At 49.3% G+C, this 25,979-nt stretch overlaps 1 protein-coding gene across 1 annotated transcript; it reads left to right on the forward strand.

The window, feature by feature from the left end:
* Window positions 1-277: 277 nt before the first annotated feature.
* On the forward strand, window positions 278-25,979 carry PRPF6 (pre-mRNA processing factor 6). The gene is made up of 21 exons (XM_054391757.1): window positions 278-363; window positions 1,510-1,678; window positions 1,986-2,104; window positions 3,189-3,267; window positions 4,434-4,610; window positions 5,568-5,723; window positions 6,377-6,471; window positions 7,181-7,337; window positions 7,514-7,676; window positions 9,614-9,732; window positions 10,790-11,008; window positions 13,523-13,645; window positions 14,526-14,647; window positions 15,793-15,931; window positions 17,194-17,313; window positions 18,343-18,519; window positions 19,772-19,905; window positions 20,457-20,548; window positions 21,966-22,080; window positions 24,240-24,366; window positions 25,687-25,979. Exons 1-21 carry the CDS (start codon window positions 293-295, stop codon window positions 25,837-25,839), a joined length of 2,826 nt encoding a protein of 941 aa, XP_054247732.1. The 5' UTR covers window positions 278-292; the 3' UTR covers window positions 25,840-25,979.

The raw sequence follows: 25,979 nt of genomic DNA on the forward strand, positions 1-25,979 counted from the left end.
AAGGCGTGTGCGGCAGTGCAGGGGGAGGTGCAGGGGTGTGTGGGGGCTGTGTGTGTGCAGCGTGCATGCGCAGGTGTGCACACGTGTGTGCAACCGATCACCAGAGCCCTGCTGCCCCAGCTCCCCTTCACGCTCGGATCCGTCGTGGCGCCAGGGGGCGCTGTGCTCTCCCGCCGGACCGGAAGTGTCGCTCTGCCCCCTGGCTACGCCCCGCCCTCAGCGCCGCCACTTCCGTCGCTGCCGCACTCGGGTCGTCTCTCGAACTCATTTCACCGCCGCCGTCGCCGCCACCATGAACAAGAAGAAGAAGCCGTTCTTGGGCATGCCCGCGCCCCTGGGCTACGTGCCGGGGCTGGGCCGCGGGTAAGACGCTGCTCGGGCTCTCCCGGCCCACCTGCGGGCCCAGCATAGGCCTTCCCCGCCTGGGCTCCTCCGTCACGGCCTGGCCGCCCTCTTTACCGGGCCTCGGGACGCGGCCGGACCCTGTTTCGTGCCTGACCGGGTGCTCATCTCTCCGCCTCGGCTGTCTCTGTTCCTTCGGGGCAGGCCGGAGGTCCTGCGTGGCCTGTTCGGCTTTTCAGGGGTTATTCCTAGGAGATGAGTCGCGTCAGCGCTTCATATGGGGGTGTGTGTGGAGATTTAAATGCTGTTTAGATGCGACCCTGGCAGCGGGGATAAGTTCCTGGGTGCTTTAGATGCCGCTGGCTGGGGAGGGCTTGTTTCCCCTCTGATTTTGTAACTGTAGGTATATGGGGCCCTCTTAAGAGTCATCAAATCTTGGTGTGTTTGTACTGGGAATGGTGAGAGGTAGGTTTGGGTGATACTTGAAGTTACCCTTTGGGGGTTGTAAGTTATGTTTGCCTTCCACTGTTTTGTTGGTGCTCTGCACTGGGGTGATTCTATCCTCTGTGCACAGGGAAATGCAGGCTGGTTGAATCTGGGGTGTCTGAGCCCCAGTCATGGGCTCAGTAAGGTTGGAAAAGAGCTCTTAAGTTCATCAAGTCAAGGAGGTAGAGTCCCCATCCTTGGAGGTATTCAAGAGATGTGTGCCCATGGGGAGATGGTTTAGTGGCCATGGTGGTGTTGAGTGGATGGTTAGGCTCAATGCTGTTGGAGGTCTTTTGCAACTAATACAATTCTGATTCTGTAAGGCCAACCTTAGAGAGTCACCCCATCCCTGTGCCAGACCCACACTCTGCAGAGCCCTACATCAAAAAAAAATCACTTTTTTACTATGTCTAATGGAGAGCCAGAGTTCAGAAGGGAAATCATGTCTTGGTCCAGGGTGGGTGGTGGAGCTGGGTGGTTGCAGTGCCTTCGCAGGGAAAGGTTTCCCTGTTAGAGAGCAGGTTTCCCCTAGGCTTTATGAACGTCAGGGATGGGGACTGCCTGATGCCCTCTTACCAAAGAATGAAGCTTTTGGTGTCCAAGTCATGCTTTTGACAGGCTGCCTGTGTAAGAAAGAGCAGGGGCTCAGCCTCTGTAGCTGCTGCTGGTTCCTCCCCACAGAGCCACAGGTTTCACCACCCGCTCGGACATCGGCCCCGCGCGCGATGCCAATGACCCTGTGGACGACCGCCACGCGCCGCCGGGCAAGAGGACGGTGGGGGATCAGATGAAGAAGAACCAGACGGCTGATGATGATGATGAGGATCTGAACGACACCAATTATGATGAGGTGACAAGATTTGCTTTGTCCTGGCGATGTGTTTTCTCAAGTGGAAGGGCAGCCATAGAATCCCAGAGTGGTTTGGGTGGGCAGGGGCCTCCAAAGCTCATCCTGAGGGAGGTAGAAGGAAGCAGCTTTTCTTTAGGGCTGTGTTAGTCTGGTGCAATGCTGCTAGAAACAGCCTGCTCCTACCTCTTGTTGCTCTGGGAGAGTGTTGACTGTGACAGGAACACAACAGGAGCTGTAAACTGAGCATGCTGCTTTTTTTCCTTTCTTTTTTCCCCTCCTTTTTCTCCCTCTCTCTCCACATTCCCAGTTCAATGGCTATGCTGGGAGCCTGTTCTCAAGTGGTCCTTATGAAAAAGATGATGAGGAAGCAGATGCTATTTATGCAGCTCTGGATAAGAGGATGGATGAGCGCAGGAAGGAGAGGAGGTAGGATGAACCCCAACACTGCCATGGGGGGTTTGCTACCTACTTTGTGTTTTAAAGTTCTGCTTTACCTCTTCCATTGTTCAGTTCAGCTTTTCTCCTTGTCTGCTGGGTACACTTCCAGTTTTCATGTGTTTTAATGCCCTGACTTTGACCCTGTGGCTCCAAGCTTTAAGGGTGATGGATGTTTTGCACAACTTGCTCTCACTGTTAATTGCTTCACTGCAGTTCATTATGATTTGCAGTTCATTAATATCATAGAATGGCTCAGATTGGAAAGGACCTCAGAGAGCATCTATTCTGACCTCCCCACCATGGGCAGGGACACCTCTCAACTAGACTCAGCTGCTCACGGCCTCATCCAGCCTGGCCTTCAACACTCCCACAGAGTAGGCATCCACAGCCCCCCTGAGCTGCCTATTCCAGAGTCTCACCACTTTGTACAGAAGAACTTCCTCAGCTCCAATCTAACCCTGCTCTCCCTCAGCTTCAAACCATTCCCTCTTCTCCTATCCTTAGACACCCTCATGAAAAGTCCCTCCGCAGCCTTCCTGTAAATTCCCTTCAGGTATTGGAGGGCAGCTCTAAGGTCCCTTTGGAGTCTTCTCTTCTCCAGGCTGAACACCCTCAGGTCCCTCAGCCTGTCCTCATAACAGAGGTGCTCTAGCACTTGGATCATCTTTGTGGCCTCTTCTGAACTTGTTCCAGCAGCATCTCCCCACAAGATGATGTGGGGAGATGCTGAGTGGCTGGGTATTGACACATCCCACTGGAATGTGTTGTAAAATCTTGTCATGCAGGTCTCTGGTAAACCAGTGAGTGCTACTAACTTGTTACACTCCCTCTCTGGTTTGCAGATAAGAGGGTGTTGAGGACTGAAATTCACGTGTTTGAAGCCACCTGGTTTTACACTGTAATATATGATAAAATTTCTCTGTCATAGTGTTGAGAATCATAGTCTGGAAGAAAAAGGAAAAAATATTTTTTTTTTAAAAATACTTTAGGTCTGCTTAAACACTTTTTCCCTATAATCCTAACCATACTGCGTGTTGCTGTAAACAATAACCTCAGTGCTCCTTTTCCCAAGGGAACAACGAGAGAAAGAGGAGATAGAAAAATACCGAATGGAGAGACCCAAAATCCAGCAGCAGTTCTCAGACTTGAAAGTAAGGGAGAAAAAGAAACATCTGAAATGTGACTTCTATCATGCTTGCAGTGGTGGTGGATGTGTGTGGATGCCTGTCTTTGGGTTTATAGTGTGCTGGTAGAGGTGACGGATGCATGTTCTGCCTGTCTTTGGGTTTATGCTGTGTGCTACCAAACAAGTACTTTGATATTCTCCAGTTTGAATGTACTTTCCTTTGGAAAAAGAAGTAAACAAATGCAGAGCTGGCAACCAGTAGCGCAGAATCTCTTGGTTTGAAGCTCTCAAGTAATCCAGTACAATTTTTCAGTCAGTGATTTAAATCACGGTGGTGATGGAATCTCCACTGAGCACAGCATTCAGAGTTGCACTCAGGGTGGTTATAAAGCAGTTTATAAGCTGATGTTTAGGCATGTGGGAGAGCACAGAGATTGTGCTGAGCTCTATTGCTTGGGGATACTCAAGGTAGTGAAATTCATCCCACTTTTGATACTGGGATTATTTTGTGTGCTTTATTGCAATTTCTTCTCAGGGTGCTACCCTTCTGTCCTTGAGGGACTGGTAATTTCATGGGTTGGGTTGGAAGGGACCTCCAAAGCTCATCTACTCCAAGCCCTCTGCAGTCAGCAGGGACATCCTTCACTAGATCAGGTTGCCCAGAGCCTTGTTGAGCCTGATCTTAAATATCTCCAGGGATGGAGCCTCAACTCCCTCCCTGGGCAACCTGTTCTGCTACCCTATTGGTAAAGAACTTGTTGGCATTGGAGTAGTAGCTGAGTTAAATTAAGCTTCTGTTAACTGAAATGTATTGTTTCAGCTATTGTTTAATGATTAGAAATAAACCACTCAGTGCTGCAGGCACTGAGATTAATCTGAATATTTGTAGCACTGAGTTTAAGAACAGAATTGATTTGGAATCTCAGTCTGGACTAAAACCACCTTCTAATGAAATTTGTCATCTCAATCTGGACTAAAACCAATTTCTAATTAAATTCATCTCATTCTTTTTATACATTGGATTAGAAAAACAAACAGATGATCTTTGACCTTCAAGTCTTTTAATTTAAATTCTTCCAAGCAATAAAATAAAAAACCCAAACAATCTATTAGGGATTTAGAGGAGTTAAAAAAAACCAAACAAACCCAAATATCTACAGCCAGTAGTGATGCCAACTGCTGTTTGAACAGAGGAAGCTGGCAGAGGTGACAGAGGAGGAGTGGCTGAGCATCCCAGAAGTGGGGGATGCCAGGAACAAGCGTCAGAGGAACCCCCGGTACGAGAAGCTGACTCCTGTACCTGACAGCTTCTTCGCCAAGCATCTGCAGTCAGGGGAGAACCACACCTCCGTGGACCCACGCCAGACGGTGAGTGCCGGGGAGAACCTGACAGAGACGTGGTCTGTGCTCTGGAGTTGGAGATGAGGGTTCAGGTCTGCAGTTCTGAGAATCACAGTCATTAAGGTTGGAAAGGATCCTAATGTCAAGTCCAACCTTCTAGCCAGACCCTGTCCCCAAGTGCTACATCTACTCCTTTTTGTTACACCTCCAGGGAACAGGCTGCCCAGTGTGGCGGAGTGAGGGCCTAACAGCCCTGGCTATTGCTACAAAGGGTTTCCATTACCTGCTATAGAACCACAGAATTGTCTGGATTAGAAAAGCCCTCCAAGAGCGAGTCCAACCATCAAGCTAACACCCCCATGGCCATTAAACCATGTCCCAAAGTGCCACATCTACACGTTCCCTGAACACCTCCAGGGATGGTGACTCCACCACCTCTGGGGTGTCCTGTTCCAATCCCTGACTACTCTTGCAGCAAAGAAATTGTTTCTCATGCCTGACCTAAACCCCCTCTGGCACAACTTGATGCCACTACCTCTTGTCCTGTCTTTAGTTACTTGGGAGAAGAGGCCATCACAAGCCTCATTCTAGCCTCCTTTCAGGTAGCTGTAGAGAGCAATGAGGTCTCCTCTCAGCTGCTTCCTCTTCTTTAGGCTGAGTGGGATTTAGGAGGAGAAGAAAAAAAAAAAGATAGTTGACCAAAAAGATTGCAGTTGATTGTGAGTCTGGTCCAAGGAATTGCTGGATATTGACACCTGAGCTCACTGGAGTCTTTCAGTGCACACCGCCTGCCAGAGAAATCATAGGATCATAGAATTGTTCTGTTTGGAAAAGACTTTTAAGATTGTCAAGTCCAAGCATTAATTCATGAAAGCCAGAGCAGGATTTTGGCATCTCTGCCTGGGAAAAGAGCAGAGCAGCCAACAGCTTGAATTAGCTTAGAAATCCTGAGGAGGTTTTCAGCGTTTCACTCTTGTTTTGTAGCAATTTGGTGGCTTGAATACTCCATATCCTGGTGGTTTGAATACACCGTATCCAGGAGGAATGACACCAGGCTTAATGACACCTGGGACAGGTGAACTGGATATGAGGAAGATTGGCCAAGCCAGGAACACCTTGATGGACATGAGGCTGAGCCAGGTAAGGGTGCTGAAGGGGTGGGTCTGACATGGTGCTGCGCTGCTGTTCAGGTCTTGCTTTTACACAATTATTTCACTCTCTTGGGTGTTGGAGAGAAGAAATAGCTTGGCTGTGACTGGAACTAATTCTGTACTCCTCCTGCTCAGATCTCACACCCTATACACTAATAAAACTGCCTGAGAAATAAGTTTGGCCCTGCAAGTCTTGGTTGTTATGGGAGAACAAACTGCCCTGTGACACCACAGGTGGACTCCCGGCAGACAGTGCAGGTAGTTTGACCAGGGCAAGTCTCTTCCCTCCTCTGTGGGGATGCAGCATGAAATATGCTTAAATTGTTTCTTTCTCTTTCATTAATTTTTCCCATCTAAATCTGGTTTAAACTAAAAAAAGAAAAACATGCCAAGGCTGCAAGACCTTTTGGTGCCTGAAAACCAGGCTGCTCGTTCCCTGCCTTTTCTGTGCTACTAAACTTTCAATGTTCAAGTTGAGTGGTTTAGAAGTGGAAAAGTGTTAACAAGCAGGGCTTTGTTTTCCTCCTTCCTTAGTTGTGGTAACAGATAAATAAAGAGGGGGGTTTTGGTGTCTTTGGGGTGTGCAGGCAGATTTGGGGGCTCAGAGTGGTCGTTTCAGTAGTGCTGACTTGACTTCCCCAGGTGTCAGACTCTGTGAGTGGCCAGACTGTAGTGGACCCCAAAGGATACCTGACCGACTTGAATTCCATGATTCCCACACATGGAGGAGATATCAAGTAAGTTTAAGAAGGATTCAGTGATTTATCCTCTTAGCAATGACTCTGATCCTGCATAACCATGGAAATCTGTCTGAGCTGGGTGGCTTTCAGCCAGTGCTTAACTTGTAGGAGATAAGGAGGGGGGTTTTGAGGGTGAGTTCTTTTGCCTTGAGACCTGGTTTAGACTTTTCAGCTGATTCATTTAGCATCTGATGCATCAGTTATGAGGATTGTTTCTACCCTGTCTTGGGCTAACATGCAAAGGTGATGGCGTGGTGTGGCTGCCTGCCAGCCAGGCAGTAACCTGCTTAATTGTACCTTGTGTCCTGCTGATTGAGGCTTGTTTGACCTCTGAAAAACATCCTGGACCTGAAGTCTGACACTTGGTCCATAACAATGCATGCAAACATTGATGCTAATACTTGAATTAAACCAAGTCTTGTGCTTTTTAGCTTCCAACTGCAAGTGTCCAGCTGTGACTCCTAAAATCTTAAACACTTTACCGGTTTTCACTGGGATCTTGCTGTCTTAGTGTCTCTTTGTGACCTTGTTATGTCATTGCCTTTTGTGTCACCAGTATGGAAATGTTTGAGGTCATAGCTCCTGTGCTTCTGAGTGTGGCTGTGAAAAAGTGGCTGTAAAACAGAGCTTCAGGAGAAGTGTTTTCTGCGTGCTGATTTTTTTTTTTTTTTTTTTTTTTTCCTGCCTGTCTTTCCTCCTCCTTCAGTGACATCAAGAAAGCTCGTCTGCTGCTGAAATCTGTACGGGAGACCAATCCCCACCACCCCCCTGCCTGGATAGCATCAGCCCGGCTGGAGGAGGTCACTGGCAAACTCCAGGTGGCTCGAAACCTCATCATGAAAGGCACAGAGATGTGCCCCAAGGTCAGAATTGATCCTTGCAGGACTGTGGAGAAAAGCTTGTAGTGCCAAGGAGCAGCATCTCTGTTAGGAGTGATCTGTTAGCCTGTGCCTGATACAACTTCACTGCCTGCACACATTTAGCTGGGAGCTGTGATGTTAAGTGGATGTGATGTGAAGAAGGATTGTTTCCCTGACAGAGTGAAGATGTGTGGTTGGAAGCTGCTAGGCTGCAGCCTGGGGATACAGCCAAGGCTGTTGTGGCCCAGGCCGTCCGCCACCTTCCGCAGTCTGTCCGCATCTACATCCGAGCAGCAGAGCTGGAGACAGACATCCGAGCCAAGAAACGTGTCCTGAGGAAAGGTGAGAGCTTCTCCAGCATCAGGGGCAAGCCTGGATCTCCCTCTGGGGGTGTTGTGTGTGGTTCAAGGTGTGCCCAGAAGTTTAAGTGATACTTTTTTTCTGATATTTGGTTTGGTTTTTTTTTTTTTTTTTTGCATTCTGGGTGAAAAGGAGGCTGAGGGGAGAGCTTCTGGCTCTCTGCAACTCCCTGAAAGGAGGCTGGAGCCAGGAAGGGGGTTGGTCTCCTCTCCCAAGGAACAAGTGACAGGACAAGAGGATGGTTGTTCCAGGGGAGGTTTAGGTTGGAAATGAGGAACAATTTCTTCCCCTTGAGGGCTGTCAAGGCCTGGCCCAGGCTGCCCCGGGCAGTGGTGGAGTCCCCATGCCTGGAGGGATTTCAAATTCATAGAAATGTGGTGCTGACAGCCATGGTTTAGTGGTGACCTGGCAGTTCAGGGTTCATGGTTGGACTCAATGATCTTCAAGGTTTCTTCCAACCCAAATGATTCTGTGGTTTTATGAATGCCTACAGGAGCAGCCTTGCCTGGAAGCCTGCCTGGTTTCAAAGTAGGTTTAGATGCCTGTTCTCATTCTTCTCTGCCCTGCAGTTGTTCTTGCTCTCTTGAAGAGGGATATGCTCAGCTCTCTATTTCTGTAGCCCATTTGTGCACAGTCACCATGGAAACTAACAGTGGAATGCAGCTGCTAGTGGTGATCTGTGGTGTGAGTGGTAGTGACAAAAGGCTGAAGATAACCCTTCAGTCTCTCAGTGCATCTTTAAGACATGAGGTTATGAAGATACAGGTTGAGAAAAGCTCTTCAGACTTCAGTGTTCCAGGCAGCAGCTGTAGGACAGTCTGCAGAGGTCACAGGTTCTACCAAGAGTAGCCAATCCTTGGACAAGATTAAGGAAGCCTCAAGGACTCTTAACTAGATGGAGCCCATATTGGATTGCTGGAAGTCCGCTTTGGATTCAGTGGCTTAGGGTGTGAATGTCAGGGATGCCTTTAAGCTTTTACACTTCCTCCTGTTGGATTTTTTGCATGGTGGACCAATAATTTCTGGAGAAGCTAAACTGGGAGTTCTGAAGCTGTCAGGAGATTACTGTAGAGAAACTGCATCATGAAGGGCCAGTTTTGATATCAAAGGAGCAAGGTTGTGTGACTGGTTAGGATGGAAGATGCCCCTTCTTTTTGTAAAGGGATACCACAGTCATTAGAAAACCTGAGGAAAAGGCTCCAGGGAGACCTTACAGTGGCCTTCTAGAACCTGAAGTGGAGTTACAGGAGACCTGGGGAGGGAATTCTCACAAGGGACTGACAGGGTGAGGGGGAATGGATTGAAGCTGGAAGAGGGGAGCTTGAGACTGGAAATGAGGAAGAAGTTCTTTCCAGTGAGGTGGGGAGACACTGGAACAGGTTGCCCAGGGAGGTTGTGGCTGCTTCCTCCCTGGAGGTGTTCAAGGCCAGGTTGGATGAGGCCTTGAGCAACCTGGGCTGGTGGGAGGTGTCCCAGCCCATGGCAGGGGGGGGGTGGAACCTGGCTGATCTTTAAGGTCCCTTCCAACCCAACCCAGTCTGTAATTCTATGATTTTGAAGGTCCTGCAAAGACTCATTTGCTGAGATAGGAACTTTGCTCAGCTGGGTGTTGCACTGGAGAGGCTGCACTTAACAGCATGTACAGCTAAAAAGCTCTTGGCTCTCCAAAACCTGTTTCCAATTGAAATCATTTAGTAAGTTTGTTATTTTCTGACTTGAAGTTCTCATTGTTGAAGCAAGAGCTGGTATTGCAAGTACAGTCCCCTTCCTTCTCTCTCAGGAAGTTCCATCTCTATAGTCCCCTCCTTTCTCTCTGTCAGGAAGCTCCATGTCCCAGAGGACAAAGCCCTTAGTATATCATCTTTAAAAGCTGCAGTTGTCTTTGGTGTCATGATTGCCAATGACTTTTGATTCTGTAGCCCTTGAGCATGTTCCAAACTCGGTGCGTTTGTGGAAGGCAGCTGTGGAGCTGGAAGAACCTGAGGATGCCAGGATCATGCTGAGTCGAGCTGTGGAGTGCTGCCCCACCAGTGTTGAGGTGAGCTTTGCAGAGGTGCCACAAGTCAGCCCCTACACACCACCTGAAGCTGGTATTAAAGCTTTGAAAGCACAGTTGAGTGCAGGGGGAGTTTTTCTACCACCCACTTTATGCCATGGTGGGAAGGGTGTGATGAGGTCAGGGATTGGCACAGGCTGCCCAGGGAGGTGTTAGAGTCACTATCCCTGGAGGTGTTCAAGAAACCTGTGGCCATGGCACCTGTGGCCATGATTTAGTGGCCATGGTGGAGTTGGCTGATGATTGGACTCAATGATCTTAGAGTCTTTTCCAACCCACATGATTCCATGCTTCTATGAGTGGTGGTCCCTGCTCTTTTTTCTCTGTGGAGTTAGTTGGCTGGTAGGCTTTAAAGTGCTCATTTTGCTGTGCAATTAAGTTAATTATGCCAGAGTGCTGCTGTGCCTGCTGCAGCCAATTAGCCATGTCCACATTTGTGAAAACAAACACACCTGAGGGCTGGGCAAGCTAAGCCAAAGCTGCTCATTTCTGAAAGGTTGCAGCAGGCTGTGATACTCAGCTGCTGACAATTTGAGGGGGACAGAAAAGCAACTCAGCAGCCCAGCACACAGAGGTGGTACCTTGAGGTAACATCAGCATTGAGCTTTAAGGCTGTTTCTACTACTTCTCCATTGGTAGGATGGATGAGAGGTAATGGCCTCAAGCTGCACCAGTGGAGGGTTAGGTTGGATATTAGGAAGAATTTCTTTGCTGCAAGAGTGGTCAGGGATTGGCACAGGCTGCTCAGGGAGCTGATGGAGTCTCCTTCCCTGGAGGTGTTCAAGAAACCTGTGGCCATGGCGCTTGGGGCCATGGTTTGATGGCCATGGTGAGGTTGGGTTGAGGGTTGGACTGGATGATCTTGGAGGTCTTTTCCAACCTTTATGATTCTCTGGTATTCTGCAGCCTGCTTGTGCTGTTTGAGGCCAGTTGTCAACCAGTAGCCCACAGCAGGAAGCTGCTTATCAGCCTCCTGCCGTGCTGCGGCGTTGTCACCTCCTTGTCCTGCTGTAAACATCCATCCTCTGTGGCTCCACAGCTGTGGCTTGCTCTGGCGAGGCTGGAGACGTACGAGAACGCTCGTAAAGTCCTCAACAAAGCCCGGGAGAATATCCCGACTGATCGGCACATCTGGATCACTGCTGCCAAACTGGAGGAAGCCAACGGAAACACCCAGATGGTGGAGAAAATCATTGACAGAGCCATCACCTCCCTGAGGGCCAACGGTGTGGAGATCAACAGAGAGCAATGGATACAGGTATCTGCTTGGTTAGAGCCCAAGATGAGCTCTTCAGCTTCTTTTTTGAAGGCTCCTGGTGGAAGATAGGGTAGAGGAATCTTGCACTTCGCAGTGGAGATCCCTGTGAGGATGCAAGGGGTGAGGCTGGAAAGCTGTGGGGAGCCAAGGCCATGAGTGCTACACTGGGGCAATATTGCATGTGTTAAGCTGAGGAATGTCTGGTTTACTTCTGTCTTGGAAGATAACCAGCTTCACGTTGAAGCAGCTGCTGCCTGAAGTAGGACAGAGCCTCCAGAAAAGAGTTTATGGATTTTTTGCATATGTCTCTTCTGGCTCAAGAGGAATCTGCTTGTCAAAGGAGCCTTGTCAGGGAGTGTTGTAAGGAGTCCCTACAAAACCCCATGTGCAGCAAGCAGGAAATACCCTGCTAATCCTCTGGTGGCTTGTAGTCCTCAGGCTGGGTGAAGTGGCCACAGCTGAGGTGTGGGACACGATGTACATTGACATACTGAGCTGTTTGCTGTGGCTGGCAGGCTGGAGGGAAGGGGTCCAACCAGAGGGACCCTGACAGGCTGGGGAGGTGAGTTAATGCCAACCATATGAGGTTCAACAAAGCCAAGTGCAGGGTGCTGCAGCTGGGTCAGGGCAATCTCAAGCACAAATACAGACTGGATGAAGAATGGATAGAGAGGAGTCCTGAGAAGAAGGACTTTGGGGTGCTGGTTGATGAGGAGTTCAGCAGGAGCTGGTTAGCCAGCCAGAGCCAGACATGTCCTGGGCTGGTCCCTGGCAGCAGGGGCAGGGAGGGGATTTGGCCCCTTTGCTGTGTTCTGGTCAGACCCCACCTGCAGTGCTGGGTCTAGCTCTGGAGTCCTCAGCACAGGAGAGAGATGGAACTGTTGGAGTGGGGCCAAAAGAGGCCACAGCATGACTGGAGCACCTCTGTTACGAGGACAAGGTGAAGGAGCTGGGGGTGTTCAGCCTGGGGGGGACCGTAGGGCTGCCTTCCGGTACCTGAAGGGATCCTAGAAGAAGGCTGCAGAGGGACTTTTCATGGAGGTGTCTAGAGACAGGCCAAGGGGAAATGGTTTGAAGCTAAGGGAGAGCAGGGTTAGATTGGAGCTAAGGAAGATATCTTCATCACGAGGGTGCTGAGACTCTGGCACAGGCTGTGCAGGGAGGCTGTGGCTGCCTCCTGCTTGGGGGTGTTCAAGGCCAGGCTGGATGAGGACTTGAGCAGCTGAGTCTAGTTGGGAGGTGCCACTGCCCATGGTGGGGAGGTCCCTTCCAACCTGAGCCATTCTCTGACTCTAGGCATTACAATTTCACAGCAGTTAGCCAATGAAAGGTTAATTTCAATTTCTGTTCAAGAGAGCAGCTCCACAGCCTCGGCATCGCTGTCTGCTGGAGTTCCTCTTCAGGACAGAACTGTTCCCTTCCTGTTACCTGATCAGAGGGCTTCTCAACAAGTTGAAGCAAGACATGCTTGGCTTTGTGAAAGCTTTGTGTGTCAGAAAGCTCCTTGTGTGCCTTGGTGAGAGAGTCCCTGCACCTTTAACTTAGCACAGGTTGAGGGTGTATTCATTTAACCTTGGTTATTAAGAACCAAAGACTTAAGAATCAACCCAAAGCTGAATGAATCGACCCAAAGGAGGTCACTAGCTTTGATGTGTCAGTTCATAGACTCATAGAATGGGTTGGGTTGGAAGGGACCTTTAGGATCATGTAGTTCCCACCCCTGCTACCGTGGACAGGGTCACCTCCCACTAGACCACCTTGCTCAAAGCCTCTTAAACACTTGCAGGGATGAGGTGTCCACAGCTTCTCTGGGCAATGTGTTCCAGTGCCTCACCACCCTCATGGTAAAGAACTTCTTCCTAATGTCCAGCTGAAGTGTGCCCTGGTCTAGCTTCAAAGCATGGTCCCTTGTCTATCTCCCCACCTCCCCAGCTCTCCTGTAGCTCCCCTTCAGATACTGAAATGCTGCTCTAAGGTCTTCTTGGAGCCTTCATCAGACCGAACAGCCTAAACTCCCTTAGCCTGTCTTTGTAGAAGTTCTCCAGTCCCCTGATATCTTTGTGGCCTCCTCTGGAACATCTATAACAGATCCATGTCCTCCTTATGTTAGGGCCTCCAGAGCTGGATGCAGTTTTCCAGGTGGGGTCTCACAAGAGCAGAGCAGAGGGGCAGAATTCTTCTCAAATTATTTTGGGCTTTTTTCTTGGCCAAGTCCCTGCTTGGCCCAGCCCTGGGCAGGTCACTGAAGCCTTAAGAGGAGTCTTTTCAGACTGGAAAGGTCACACACTGTCACACTGATTCCTTTTCAGTGGTTGCAGATGCTGGGTTTTGTGTTCTAACCAGTTTCTGGTGGGTTCTGGGTGTGGGCTCACCAGTTTGTGGCAAGAGTAATGAGATACCTTAACGTGGCAGTGCCCCACCATAGCTCTGTGTTTGCATGTGAGGAGGTGCTGCTCCATAATCTGCCTTCTTGTGCTGAGCTCCCAAAGTCAAGGGCTTCACTCTTGTTTCTAGGATGCTGAGGAGTGTGATAAAGCTGGAAGTGTGGCCACCTGCCAGGCAATCATGCGAGCCGTGATCGGGATCGGCATTGAGGAAGAGGATCGGAAGCACACCTGGATGGAAGATGCAGACAGTGTATGTCCAGCTGTGATGCTGGCTTGTGTTGGGGTTTCTTTTAATCAGGGGAAATGGAGCCTGGGAAATGTGTCCCTTCCAACCCAAAACATTGGATGAAATGAAATGGAGGGGGATGGGTGAGTCCCACCAGGCCTGTCTGTGTTGGGCCAGTTTGCCTTTCAGGAGGTGACTGTAGTGGAGGTGAGAAGTTTTACTAAGTTCAAAAGGGATTTTGTGAGAATTCATAGAATCCTAGAATGGTTTGGGTTGAAAGTGACCTCCACCTCCTGCAGTCAGCAGGGACATCCTCCGCTAGAGCAGGTTGCCCAGAGCCTTGTCCAGCCTGACCTTGGTGATGCTGCCTCAGCTCCCTCCATGGGCAACCTGGTGCAGTGTTACAGCACCCTTATGGTGCAGAACTTGTTCCCTAGTCCCTCTGCAGCCTGCTTGTAGCCCCTTCAGGTACTGGAAGGCTGCTTTTAGGTCTGCCTGGAACTTTTCTGTTCTCCACGCTGAACAACCCCAGCTCCCTCAGCCTGTCCTTGCAGCAGAGGTGCTCCAGCCCCCTGAGCTTCTTTGTGGCCTCTTCTTGCTCCAACAACTCTGTGCCCTTCTTATGCTGAGGACATCAGAGCGGGATGCAATGTTTGTGGTGGGGTCTCACAGGATCCAGAGTAATGTTTCAAACTGCCCTGTGATCCTCATATCCTGACAGATGGATGGTTGAAACCTTCCTGCTTCCTTTCAGAAGGCTCACAAGAACTGTTCTGTGATCCCTAACGCCCCAGTTCATGTGTTAGGGTCACTATTCTGGGTCCCTGTGTTGAATTCTGCCTGTTTTCATGCACTTGATGTCAGTGCAGCCCTCAAGTGATCCATTTGTGCTCTTTCTCCTCAGTGTGTTGCTCACAATGCCCTGGAGTGTGCCCGAGCCATTTACGCTTACGCCTTGCAAGTCTTCCCCAGCAAGAAGAGTGTGTGGCTGAGAGCAGCATACTTTGAGAAGAACCATGGAACCAGGTGTGTGTGCTGCATAAGCCGTGGGCAGAGGGATTTAGCCTTCTTTAGGGGGTACTAGACTGCTGGGATAGGGGGAAGAGAAGCTCACAAGAGGTGTGTTGCATGTGCAGGGTTGCTTCAGCTGGTAGAAACTCGTTGGTGTTCTTTGTAGGCCTGACTTTTGTTGTTGTGGTTGTGGTCAGAACATCTTCAGGTTTTATAAAGTCATAAAAGGTCTTGGCAATAGAACCACAGAACTATTGAGGTTGGAAGAGACCTTTGAGATCATCAAGTCCAACTGCTCATCTAGAGCTCACAACCCCGCCACTGCTAAGTCACTGCCACCAAACCATGCCCCTCAGCCCCCCCAGCCACACATCTTGTGAACACCTCCAGGAATGGTTACTGCACTACCTCACTGGGCAGCCTGCTCCAGGGCTTGAGAGCCCTAGAGCACAGGGCTGGGGAGGGGCAGCTGAGGGACCTGGGATTGTTAGGCCTGGAGAAAAGGAGGCTCAGGAGAGACCTCCTGGCTCTCTGCAACTCCCTGAAAGAAGGCTAGAGCCAGGTGGGGGTTGGGCTCTTCTCCCAAGGAACAAGAGGTAGGACAAGAGGAAGCAACCTCAAGTTGCCCCAGGGGTGGTTCAGGTTGTACATGAGGAACAATTTTATTTCCCCTTGAGGGTTGTCAAGGCCAGGGCAGTGGTGGAGTCCCCACTGCTCAAGGGGCTTGAAAGCTATGGAGATGTGGTGCTGAGGGCCATGGTTTACCAGCAGGTGTGGTAGTGTTGGGTTAATAGTTGGACTTGATGATCTTCAAGGACTTTTTCTGGCCTGAACAGTTCCATGATTCTCCAGTCCTGAAGAACTTCCTGTCCCAGGTCTGCTGCCGTTCTTCTTGAGAGAGCTGAGCTGTTTGTGTGCAGGCTCTCACAGAGGCTATCAACCAAAGGTGTCTGAACAATGAGCCGTTTGTGGGGTGCCCATCTCAGAACCCTTCTGAAGAGGAGGTCCCACCCTTGCCTTGTTATGAAACCACTTATCAAGGTTTACAGCATTGGACTTTGCCTCAATATTTATATCGCTGAGTGATAGTAGAAGTGGTGTGGGAGAGCTTGCCTTTGGCAGCCTTTCCAGTGATTGTAACTTGCTCTTTCTTGTCTCAGAGAATCCTTGGAGGCTCTTTTGCAGAGAGCTGTTGCTCACTGCCCCAAAGCAGAAGTCCTCTGGCTCATGGGAGCCAAATCAAAGTGGTTGGCAGGTGATGTGCCAGCAGCCAGAAGTATTTTGGCTTTGGCTTTCCAGGTGGGTGCATTTAGACTTGTGTGATGGTGTTAAGTACAACTGATAATGAACACAGAGCAGGCTTTTCCTGTCAGCACCCAGTTCCTGCTGCCTTTCAAAGTGATGTTGAAAGACACTTCTTTAGCTGTCCTTGGATTGTTTTATGTGGCAGTGTCCTGTGAAATAGCAGCAAGCTGGAAGCAAGAGTTGTGTTGCTGCTCTTCTAGAGGCACAACACCAGATTCTCACTTCCCAAGCCATTAATTTTGCTGCCCTGGTTCACACCAACCCTAATTATGGATCAAAATCCCCTTGCCTTGTGTCACCTGGCTCCTAAGTAAAAAAGTTGGAGGTTTGTCCTCACAAGTGAGGTTACTGTGGCTGGAACCAAGCCCATCAATCCACAGCAGAATGAAGGGAATTCAGGATGAGAGGAAACAGCCTCAAGTTGCCCCAGGGGACGTTTAGGTTGGACACGAGGAACAATTTCTTCCCCATGAGGGTTGTCAAGGCCTGGCCCTGGCTGCCCAGGGCAATGGTGGACTTCCCATGCCTGGAAGGGTTTGAAAGCCATGGAGATGTGGTGCTGAAGGCCATGGGTTAGCAGTAGACTTGGAAATGTTGGATTAATGGTTGGACTCAATGGTCTTAAAGACCTTTCCCACCCTAAGTGATTCTATGAATTGTCTGCTGGATGCTGAAAGAAAGAGGGGCAGAATGGTACAGCTCTACCACTGGGAGTGAGGCTTAAAAGTTAACAGATAGCAAACCCAAAAGATACTTTCTTCCCAAATCTTTTCTTGGTGCTTTTGATTACCACTCTGAAGACTTCTGGACGTGGTTGCCATTGAAATGACTTCTGCTGGGGGAGTTCTCCCAGGCCTCAGTTGGAAATGGAAGCTTCAGTTTCAGAGCTAATAAAACAAGGGTCTCATTGTGACAAACCCTAAGATCATTTCAGCATTGAAGCTGGAAGTTCAGAAGATCAAACCTTAATACTTTTCAACAATTGAGAAGCATCCAGCTTCCTAAACTGGCACAGAGCTTTCTGTTGCCCATCTGGTTTGGAGAATTTCTATAAACTTCAAAAAGGTCAAAGAAGATTTGGGAGGAGCTTGAGCTGAAAAATAAATAAATTAACACACCCCCCCCCAAAATATCAATCAGTCCTGGTGTGGATTGACAAAGCTCTGATTTCAGCTTGACTCTGGATTAAACAAAGGATTAAATCTGCTGTTGATTCCCTGCATGCATTTGTCTGTCATTTTCTACTCCTCTTGTAGGCCAACCCCAACAGTGAGGAGATCTGGCTGGCTGCCGTCAAGCTGGAGTCGGAGAACAATGAGTACGAGCGAGCGAGGAGGCTGCTGGCCAAGGCTCGCAGCAGTGCCCCCACTGCAAGGGTGAGGATGGCCTTTGGAGGGTGGGGAGGCTGAAAGATCCCTTTGGGCCCATGGGGGAGTTGAGACGAAAGGAGAATTTCCTTCAGTGCTGTGGCTTCAGTGATTGACCAGATGGCTTCTTGCCCACTGCCTTTTGGGGGCATGCGGCTGCTTCCCCGGCGCCTTGCGACACAGCCTTGTGGCATGGAGGGGGGATGGAAAGAAAAGAGGCTAGGAGCAAGTGAAGGCTTTCAGTTTGTGGGGTTTTTTCTGATGGGTTTTGGTGTGGTGTTTGTTTTTGTTTTTTTTTTTTTTCTTTTTTTTGACACAAATGGCAAAAGCCAGGAAATTCCCAGTTTACAGCTGTTTGTTTAGTGTTCGTGTTGCATAAAAGCCTGGAGAAAACAAGAAGAGAGAGAAAATACTTTCACAGAAGGCTCACTTCTGCTGCTGTGCTCCAGACAGCCCTGCTCCAGTTTGGTGTTCAAAGTGACACTCTGGTGTCTAGAGTTAACTTCTGGTCTGAAACTGTCAATTTTCATCTTTTCATGTGAAAACCATTAGAACTTGTCCAAGTAAAAGAACAAGTAGTTTGGTATCTGCTCCTGTTGTCTCCCACCTCCAGTTTGTGCTTCATCCTGGCTTTTTAACACTGTCCTCATCCTCTTGTATCAGCCAGATAGGGGGTTTCTGGGACTCCGAATTGACCCCTCTGGTCTCAGATTTGACCCCTCTCTTGTGAAGATGAGGAATGGGGAGGACAGGGATCTGAGAGCAGTGAAACAGCCTTTGGTCTGTAATGTATCTCTCACAGCTGTACCTATCATGTGCAGCCAAAAGAGAGGGGCATTTAGGGGCAGAAAAATCTATGTAGCAGGACAACAGTTGTGACCTGAAGCCTTAAATGACAATAGGTGGTCTTTAGTAGCCTGGATCTAAGGAGATTGGATTGTGCAGGCTCCAATGTGTTAGGAAATTGGCTGCACTGCACTGCCTGGCTAATGGATTTTCAGTGACTGGTAGCAATAAACAGCTCTGGTTCTTTCTCAGGTCTTCATGAAGTCAGTGAAGTTAGAATGGGTGCTGGGGAATATTGCTGCAGCTCAGGAGCTTTGTGAAGAAGCCCTGAAGCACTATGAGGACTTCCCTAAACTGTGGATGATGAAAGGACAGATCGAGGAGCAAAAGGAGCTGATGGAGAAAGCAAGAGAGGCTTACAATCAAGGGGTGAGTGGATGGTGCTGCAAGTTTGCTTTGTGCTTCTGCTGGGGAGAAATCTCTGCTTTGGGATCACCAGATGGAGAGACCTGATGCTGCCCCTCTGCTCTGGTGAGACCTCACCTGCAGTGCTGTGTACAGCTCTGGAGCTGTCAACACAGGAAGGACATGGACCTGATGGAGAGGGTCCAGAGGAGGCCAGGAAAATGCTCAGGGGCCTGGAGCACCTCTGCTATGAGGACAGGCTGAGGGAGCTGGGGGTGTTCAGCCTGCAGAAGAGAAGGCTTCAGGCAAGACAGAGGCTGCTGGAACACTGCAACAGGTTGCTCAGGGAGGGAGCTGAGGCCCCATGTCTGGAGCTATTCAAGGTGAGGCTGGAGAAGGCTGTGAGCAAACTGCTCTAGTGGAGGATGTCCCTGCTGTGACTGCAGAGGGGTTGGACTGGCTGACCTTTGGAGGTCCCTTCCAACCCAAACCATTCTAGGATTCTATGCAAATGGAGAGGGCTCTCTCCCAGAGGAAGCAAAGAGATGATTTCTGTTCTCTGTTATTGGTTGAAACAAGAACAAAGCAACAAAAAGAAAAAAGGACCTGGAAATGAGCAGCAAATATTGCTCTTGCCCAGTGTCCATGTGCAAAATTTACTTTCTTGCTTGAGTTTGCTGAGTGCTTGACTCCTCAGGGTAGGAAAAAAAATCGCTGCACAGTAATTCTTTAAGACCTGTAAAGCCTTCAGAGGAGAACTCTTGAAAGCAAAGCCGCCTCATGAGCTCCTGAATACACTCAGTAAAAGGAGGTGGCCTACAGAGCACTGCTGTCTCTTAAATGGTAATTGGTGTCCTTGGGTATGGAGGCTTCTGAAATCATGGAAGTAAGGAAGGTAATGAAATGATAGTGATAAGGGAGCAAGTTTCTGCCAGGGTCTGTAGGTCCTGATGACTTCTGCATCTTCAGAGGCTGTCCAGGGTTGCTGCATTCCCTGGTGCTGTTGTTTGGGTGCTCTTCATCTCCAGATGCAGCACAAACTGAACATGTAGGATTCTTTCTCTTGCTACTGGGGTAGCTCAGGCATAGTTGATGCACCCAACTGCTTTGGACATAGCAGAACGTGGCTTCTGTACTCTAAGAGTAAGTGGGAGATATTTGAGTGACTTAATTGACTTTGTCTCTCTTCTTAACTCTTCAGGAGGATCTATGGAGGAAAGGCTTTTGCCTAGGGATTTTAAATTTTGTCTTTGTTTTCTGTTTTGTTTTTAAACAGCTGAAGAAGTGTCCTCATTCCATACCCCTGTGGCTTTTGCTGTCCAGGCTGGAGGAGAAGGTTGGGCAGCTGACTAGAGCAAGAGCTATCTTGGAAAAGTCCCGCCTGAAGAACCCAAAGAATCCAGATCTGTGGTGAGTTGTGTGCAGGTGAACTGAGTCTGCCCCAGAAAAACAAGGCATTCTTTGGCCCAGCTATTTGACATCTGCTCAGCCATTTGAGCCTGGAACTTCTGACAATGCCCATTCTGGAGTTTCTTCCTGGACAAATGACTTCTGCCCCTTTCCTGGACTAATGGCTTTGGGGGTGGTTTATTTCTCTGGACAGCAGCAATGCTGTGGTGTGATCCTGGCTAGTTTGTAGCTGCTCTAAGGAGCTGGGGACTGGTTGTTTCCTTATTGATAGTTGCAGTGCACAGAGCATGAAAGCTCAGGTATCTTCCATTTCTCTTATAGCCCTTTCAGACTAGATGAGCTTTGGAGGTCCCTTCCAACCCATTCTAGGATTCTAGAATAAAGCCCATGTTTATTTTTAGGGGAAGAGCAGTGGGAGGACATCAGTCACCTAGCACACATTCAGACTGTGGGCTGCTCTTTGCAGTTTGCTGTGGCTCCCCTATGACTCACTGTCTGTCTCCATGTGGTGACTTGTCATAAATACATCACTGAGTCTCTTCCTTAACCAGGCTGGAGTCTGTGAGACTGGAGTACAGAGCTGGGCTGAAGAACATTGCAAACACCCTGATGGCCAAGGCCTTGCAAGAATGCCCCAATTCAGGTGAGCTGGATCTCCTGCCTGCCTAAACATGGTTCTTTTGCTCTCTTGCTATGAGGACAGCATTTTCCAACACATCCTTGCTGACCAGGTCTCAAATCCTCTGTTTTGGAGAGAGTCAACCCTTCCCAACCCCAGTTCCCTCCACTTCTCTCCAGCCCCCTCAACTTCTCCTTCCCCGCTCTGTTCTCCAGACCCTTCCACAGCTTCCCTGCCCTTCTCTGGCCTGGCTCCAGCCCCTCAGTGCTGGTTGTGCTCTTACACAAGTTGGTTGGTTCTAACCAGCAGTGGAAAGGCCTTTTGGGATGGGAGGAGAAAGTTCATCACACTTCCTATTTCTTACCAGAATTGCAAGAAGATTTAATTGTTTAAACATGTGGACATCTTTGGAGAGAAGATCTCACATAGCTACAAAGTGTGGTAGTCTACTTTGGGATCTTGCCTCCAAGCTGCCTTTTGAAAGATGTTTAATTGGTGACTGCTAAAGTCCCAGAGAAATCATTAGGGATTGAGTGACTTTTATGATGGGATAAACTCACTGCCAGCTACTCCCCATGCACGTGGGTCAACAAGGCAGCACCACGAAGCCCCACTTTGGTCTGTGAATGACCTGATGCTGCATGGGTGCTTGCCACCTCAGCCTTTTCATAGAACCACAGAGTGAGTTGGGTTGGAAGGGACCTTAAAGGCCATTTAGTTCCAACCCCCTGCCATGGGCAGGGACACCTCCCACCAGCCCAGGTTGCTCAAGGCCTCATCCAACCTGGCCTTCAACACCTCCAGGGAGGAGGCATCTACATCCTCCCTGGGTTGCAGTATCTCCCCACCCTCCCTGGAAAGAATTTCTTCCTCATACAGTCTGCCTGTTGCTATGGAAATGGGCAGCAAGATTTCAGCTTTTGTTTAGATAAAATCATTGCTAACTCATCATAAAGACCAAAATAAAAGCCTGGAGGAACCAGCTCATGGACACCTACAGTCCTGTAAACCAGCAGCTGGTTTCTGTTGATGGCTGAATTGATTCCCAGTTGCTCATGGCTGATGTAGGCTGGTGTATAAAGAATGAAATTGAACTGTGATGGTGTTGGGTCCTCAGCAGGCCTGGAAAATGTGTTTTGCCCCTTGTTCTATCACTGGGTATCACTGAGAAGAGTCTGGCCCCATCCTCTGCCCCCAGCCTTTAGACATTGATCAGCATTGATAAAATGCTTGGCAGGGCGGTTGCAACCAAATGACCTTCAAGAGCTCTTCCCACCCAAACCAATCTATGAAAGAATGATCTGGGATGCGGCTGGGGCGTGGGTAACTCCCAGGGTGGGGACAGTGGTGCTGCCTGTGTTGGAGAGCCCTGGGCTGCAGATGGGCTGGGGAGGGTTAACCTCAACAACACTCAGGCATTTTCCTTCTGGACTTGTTTAAGGAATCCTGTGGTCGGAGGCGATTTTCCTTGAAGCGCGACCGCAGCGAAAGACCAAGAGCGTGGATGCTCTCAAGAAGTGTGAACATGACCCACATGTCCTGTTGGCTGTGGCCAAGTGAGTTCCTCTGCTTCATGTAGTCAAAATATCCTGTGTCTCTGTGCTGCTTCCAGATGAAACCCTGTGCTGGAGCTCAACTGTGTGATCCTGGCTGCTGCAGCTCTAATGAGCCTCGAAACAAGGAACAGCTCTCCAGCTGTCTCCTGGTAACTGGGCAGAGCTCTCCTGTGCTTCATAGCAGGAGATACCAACCTGCCCTCAGGCTTTTCTGCAGCACAGACAGCACCATATTCACACTGAGCTCTTTTCCGCTGCTGGGTCTTGGCACTCTGCAAATCTTTGTGTCCCTTGAAGGGGTTTCAGTGTGCTCTGAGGCTTCATGGAGTCTGGTGGGCTAGGTTTGAGGTATTTGTGAAACTAAGGCAAATTTTTGCTGGGTACTTTTCAGTCTCTGACTGTGGATTCTTCATGTTTTCTCCCCATCCTCCATCCCAGGTTGCCCAGGGAGGTGGCTGAGGCCTCATTCCTGGAGCTATTCAAAGTGAGGCTGGACCTGATCTAGTGGAGGATGTCCCTGCTGAGTGCAGGGAGGTTGGATTGGATGACTTTGGAGGTCTCTTCCAACCCAGACCATTCTATGATCCTGTCAGATTTTTTGTTAATCCTGAGCTAGGCTCTGTGCTGAATTTCTTCAGCTCTGACTCTTCCTGGGATGCAAACTCCCAGGCATACTGGACTGAAACTGGAACATGAATCCACTAGGAATTGTCTTCCTGTCTCAATGCTGCTGTGAGGCTTCCCACAAGGAAAAGCCACTCTCAGATCTGACTCTCGCCATATCCTTTCTGGTCTGGTGTGTGAGCAGCTCTGCAGCAGCTGTGATTGGAACCAACTCACTTTTCTTCCTTTGTGAACACCAGAAAGGGTTAACACAGGAAGCTTTTGGTTTTTTTTCTTTTTTGCCCAAACGTTGCCCAATTCTTTCACAACTCCATTCCACAAGCCAAAGCAAACTGTAGGATACACTCCAGTGACTGCACTGCTGGGTCCTGCCAGATCATGACAGCTGACTTGTTCAGCAGGGGAGAAAAATGTTAACTTGTGCTGGGTGGGAACTGCTTCCAGGCCCCTCCTGGTGCAGCCTCAAAGTTTAGCAAGCTAATCTCAACACAAACAGCTTCCACCTCCCTTCCCAACTTGCCTCTAGCTGTAATAACAGCCTGAGTGTCACACATCTGAAGAGGTTTTGTTGAAGGTGTTGGCCACTGTGGATGGCCACTGCATGCAGGTACTAAGCCTCTGCTGTCATTGTTCTTCTTTTCAATCACAGTTTATTTAACAGGGAACAATCAAGAGTATTATGGGGCTTAACAAGAATCACCTAAGCTGTATAACTTTATGGCTGGCTAAGCTCTTTATGAGGGCTGGCTGGTTGAGTTGATAAAGACCTTCCTAGTTCAGATGAACTCTTGAGTGCAGAGAAATAAAAGCAAGAGGGCATTGACTCAGGCAGTTAATTACTGGGAAGAAATTTCAGGATTTGTAAGTTGCTTTATGAAATGGCTGGGGGCTAGGCTGGGCTGGGCGAGTGTGGAAGCTTTCTGCTCACCTTTCCTGGTCAAGTGGGGCTGATGAGGTGAGTCTGCTACTCTAGACTAGGCTTCAGGGACAGGAATGTGTGAGTGCATGCAGCCATGGCTCCAGGACTTGTGGGTTTTTTCAGGTTTTAGAAGTGATTTAGTTACTAGGTGCTAAAATCCACTTGAAAAATTACAGAATTGGAGGATGGGATATAGAGAAAATTAAGAAATTGGAGGAGGAGAAGTAGATGTAGGTGACTCATCCTGTCTCTCTCTACACCAACTCTGGAACAGCAAAATTAAGGAATTGAGGGTTAGCAAAAATTTGGCCCAGATAGTCCAAAATAGGGCTCAGGAGTGTCCAAGGCTGGGCTCAGTGTCCCAGATGGAGCTCAGTAATAACTTCCTTTCTCAGAAGTGTCTGTCTCCTCCTGGGGATATTCTTTTTGGCCCTATCATCTCTCATCCCTTCCCAGGGGAAGAACAGTCAGCAGATGCCTACAAAACCTGCTGTTCCCTTCTTGGGTGAGCAAGAAGTTGGAGGCCCTGTGGAGCCTTCATGCTGGAGTGCTTGCTGGTTGGCTCCCTGCTGCAAGGGGGAGCTGGCTGCTGACCCATTTGTGCTTTTCTCCGCAGGCTCTTCTGGAGCGAGCGTAAAATAACCAAGGCCCGAGAGTGGTTCCACCGAACAGTGAAGATAGACTCTGACCTGGGGGATGCCTGGGCTTTCTTTTACAAGTTTGAGCTCCAGCATGGCACAGAGGTGGGTGCCTGGGGACAGGGAGCAGGGAAGAGCAGCTGCAATCCCCCAGTTCCGGTGATGGCTGCGGCTCTGAACATGCTGCGGTGTGGCTCAGAGCTGAGGCTGTGGCTGTCCTGAGCAGTAAACGAGCATGAGCAGGCCTGTGTGGTGGTTTGGGAAAGGCTCTGGCAGTGGCTGAGCTGTCTTTCAGGCTGCTTTTCTGTCCACAGTCATGCTAGCTCGTGCAAAAAAGGTATGAAATCAGTCTTCCTCTGTAAAGCACAAGCTGTGGCCTAGAAGATCTTCTTGTAAGAGCGCTGCTGGGTTTGTGTAACCCATCCTCTGCCTTCACAGGTGTCAGGTACAGGCTGCACATGAGCACAACCAGGGAACAGCCTGTTCTTGTCTCTTAGGGCAGTTTTTACTGCCTGATAGGACTGAAATGATGGGAGTGTTCTATCTTCTGACTCCAGAGAGACCTCTCTCTTGACAGACCACATGCAGGTGGTAACACAAAGGGAAGTTTCTGCTGCAGTTTCTCTGCTGGAGCCAAAGCTTAGGTGATTAATTCAGGCAGTTTGTTCAGCAGGGTAGGAGAACTGCTGCCTCTCAATATTTGATTCTGGATTTTTAGAGGCTGTAGAAAAAAGACTAACTAACCCTCACCGTAAGCTTTGGAAGAGTATTTGAATTGGGAAAGGAATGGTTACATTTCATAGGATCATTAAGGTTGGAAAAGGCTCCATGCCTGGAGCTATTCAAGGTGAGGCTGGTCAAGGCTGTGAGCAAGCTGCTTTAGTGGTGGATGTCCCTGTTGCCTGCAGGGGGTTTGGACTGGATGACCTTTGGAGGTCCCTTCCAACCCAAACCATTCTATACTCATTGAGTCCAACCATCAACCCAACCCTGGCCATTAAATCATGTCCCTAAGTGCCATGTCCACTCATTTCTTGAACACCTTCAGGGCTGGTGATTCCACTGCCTCCCTGGGCAGCCTGTTCCAATCCCTGACCGCTCTTGCAGCAAAGAAATTTTTCCTAATACCCAACCTAAACCTCCCCAGGCACAACTTAAGCCCCTCTCCTCTCAACCTGTCACTAGTTATTTGGGAGAAGAGACCAACACTGGCCTCACTCCAGCCTCCTTTCAGGGAGTTGTAGAGAGCACTTAAATCTCCCTTCAGCCTTCTCCTCTCCAGCCTAAACAACTTCATCTGCTCCTCATATGAGATGCCCTCCAAACCCCTCACCAGCCTTATTGCTCTTCTCTGGACATGCTGCAGGACCTCAATACCAGGTTGTAAAAGAGAGACTTGCAAGGTGTCCTTTCTCTTCCTTGTAGGAACAACAGGAAGAGGTGAGGAAGCGCTGTGAGAATGCTGAGCCTCGCCATGGGGAGCTCTGGTGTGATGTCTCCAAGGACATAGAGAACTGGCAGAAGAAGATTGGGGAGATTCTCGTGCTCGTGGCAGCCAAGCTTAAAAACACCTTCTAGAGCCTGCTGGCTTCAGCTGCTGCAGCCATCCCTGTAGGACTTGTCTGCTTCCCTGCTTGCAGTGCACCTGCACAGCTGTTGGACAGGGGATTGGTGGTGATGATAGGAAAGGTCTTGCTACCCAAAAGAGAAGCCACTTC

This window comes from Indicator indicator, chromosome 24 (assembly GCF_027791375.1).
Source record: "Indicator indicator isolate 239-I01 chromosome 24, UM_Iind_1.1, whole genome shotgun sequence".
In the NCBI taxonomy this organism is placed as follows: Eukaryota; Metazoa; Chordata; class Aves; order Piciformes; family Indicatoridae; genus Indicator; species Indicator indicator.

Excerpts from the sequence above, each read along its gene's own strand:
- PRPF6 (XM_054391757.1), top strand. The coding sequence starts at position 293 with ATGAACAAGAAGAAGAAGCCGTTCTTGGGCATGCCCGCGCCCCTGGGC. Across the intron at positions 13,646-14,525 it reads GGATGGAAGATGCAGACAGT|TGTGTTGCTCACAATGCCCT; the intron begins GTATGTCCAGCT and ends CTTTCTCCTCAG. Across the intron at positions 17,314-18,342 it reads GCAGTGCCCCCACTGCAAGG|GTCTTCATGAAGTCAGTGAA; the intron begins GTGAGGATGGCC and ends GTTCTTTCTCAG.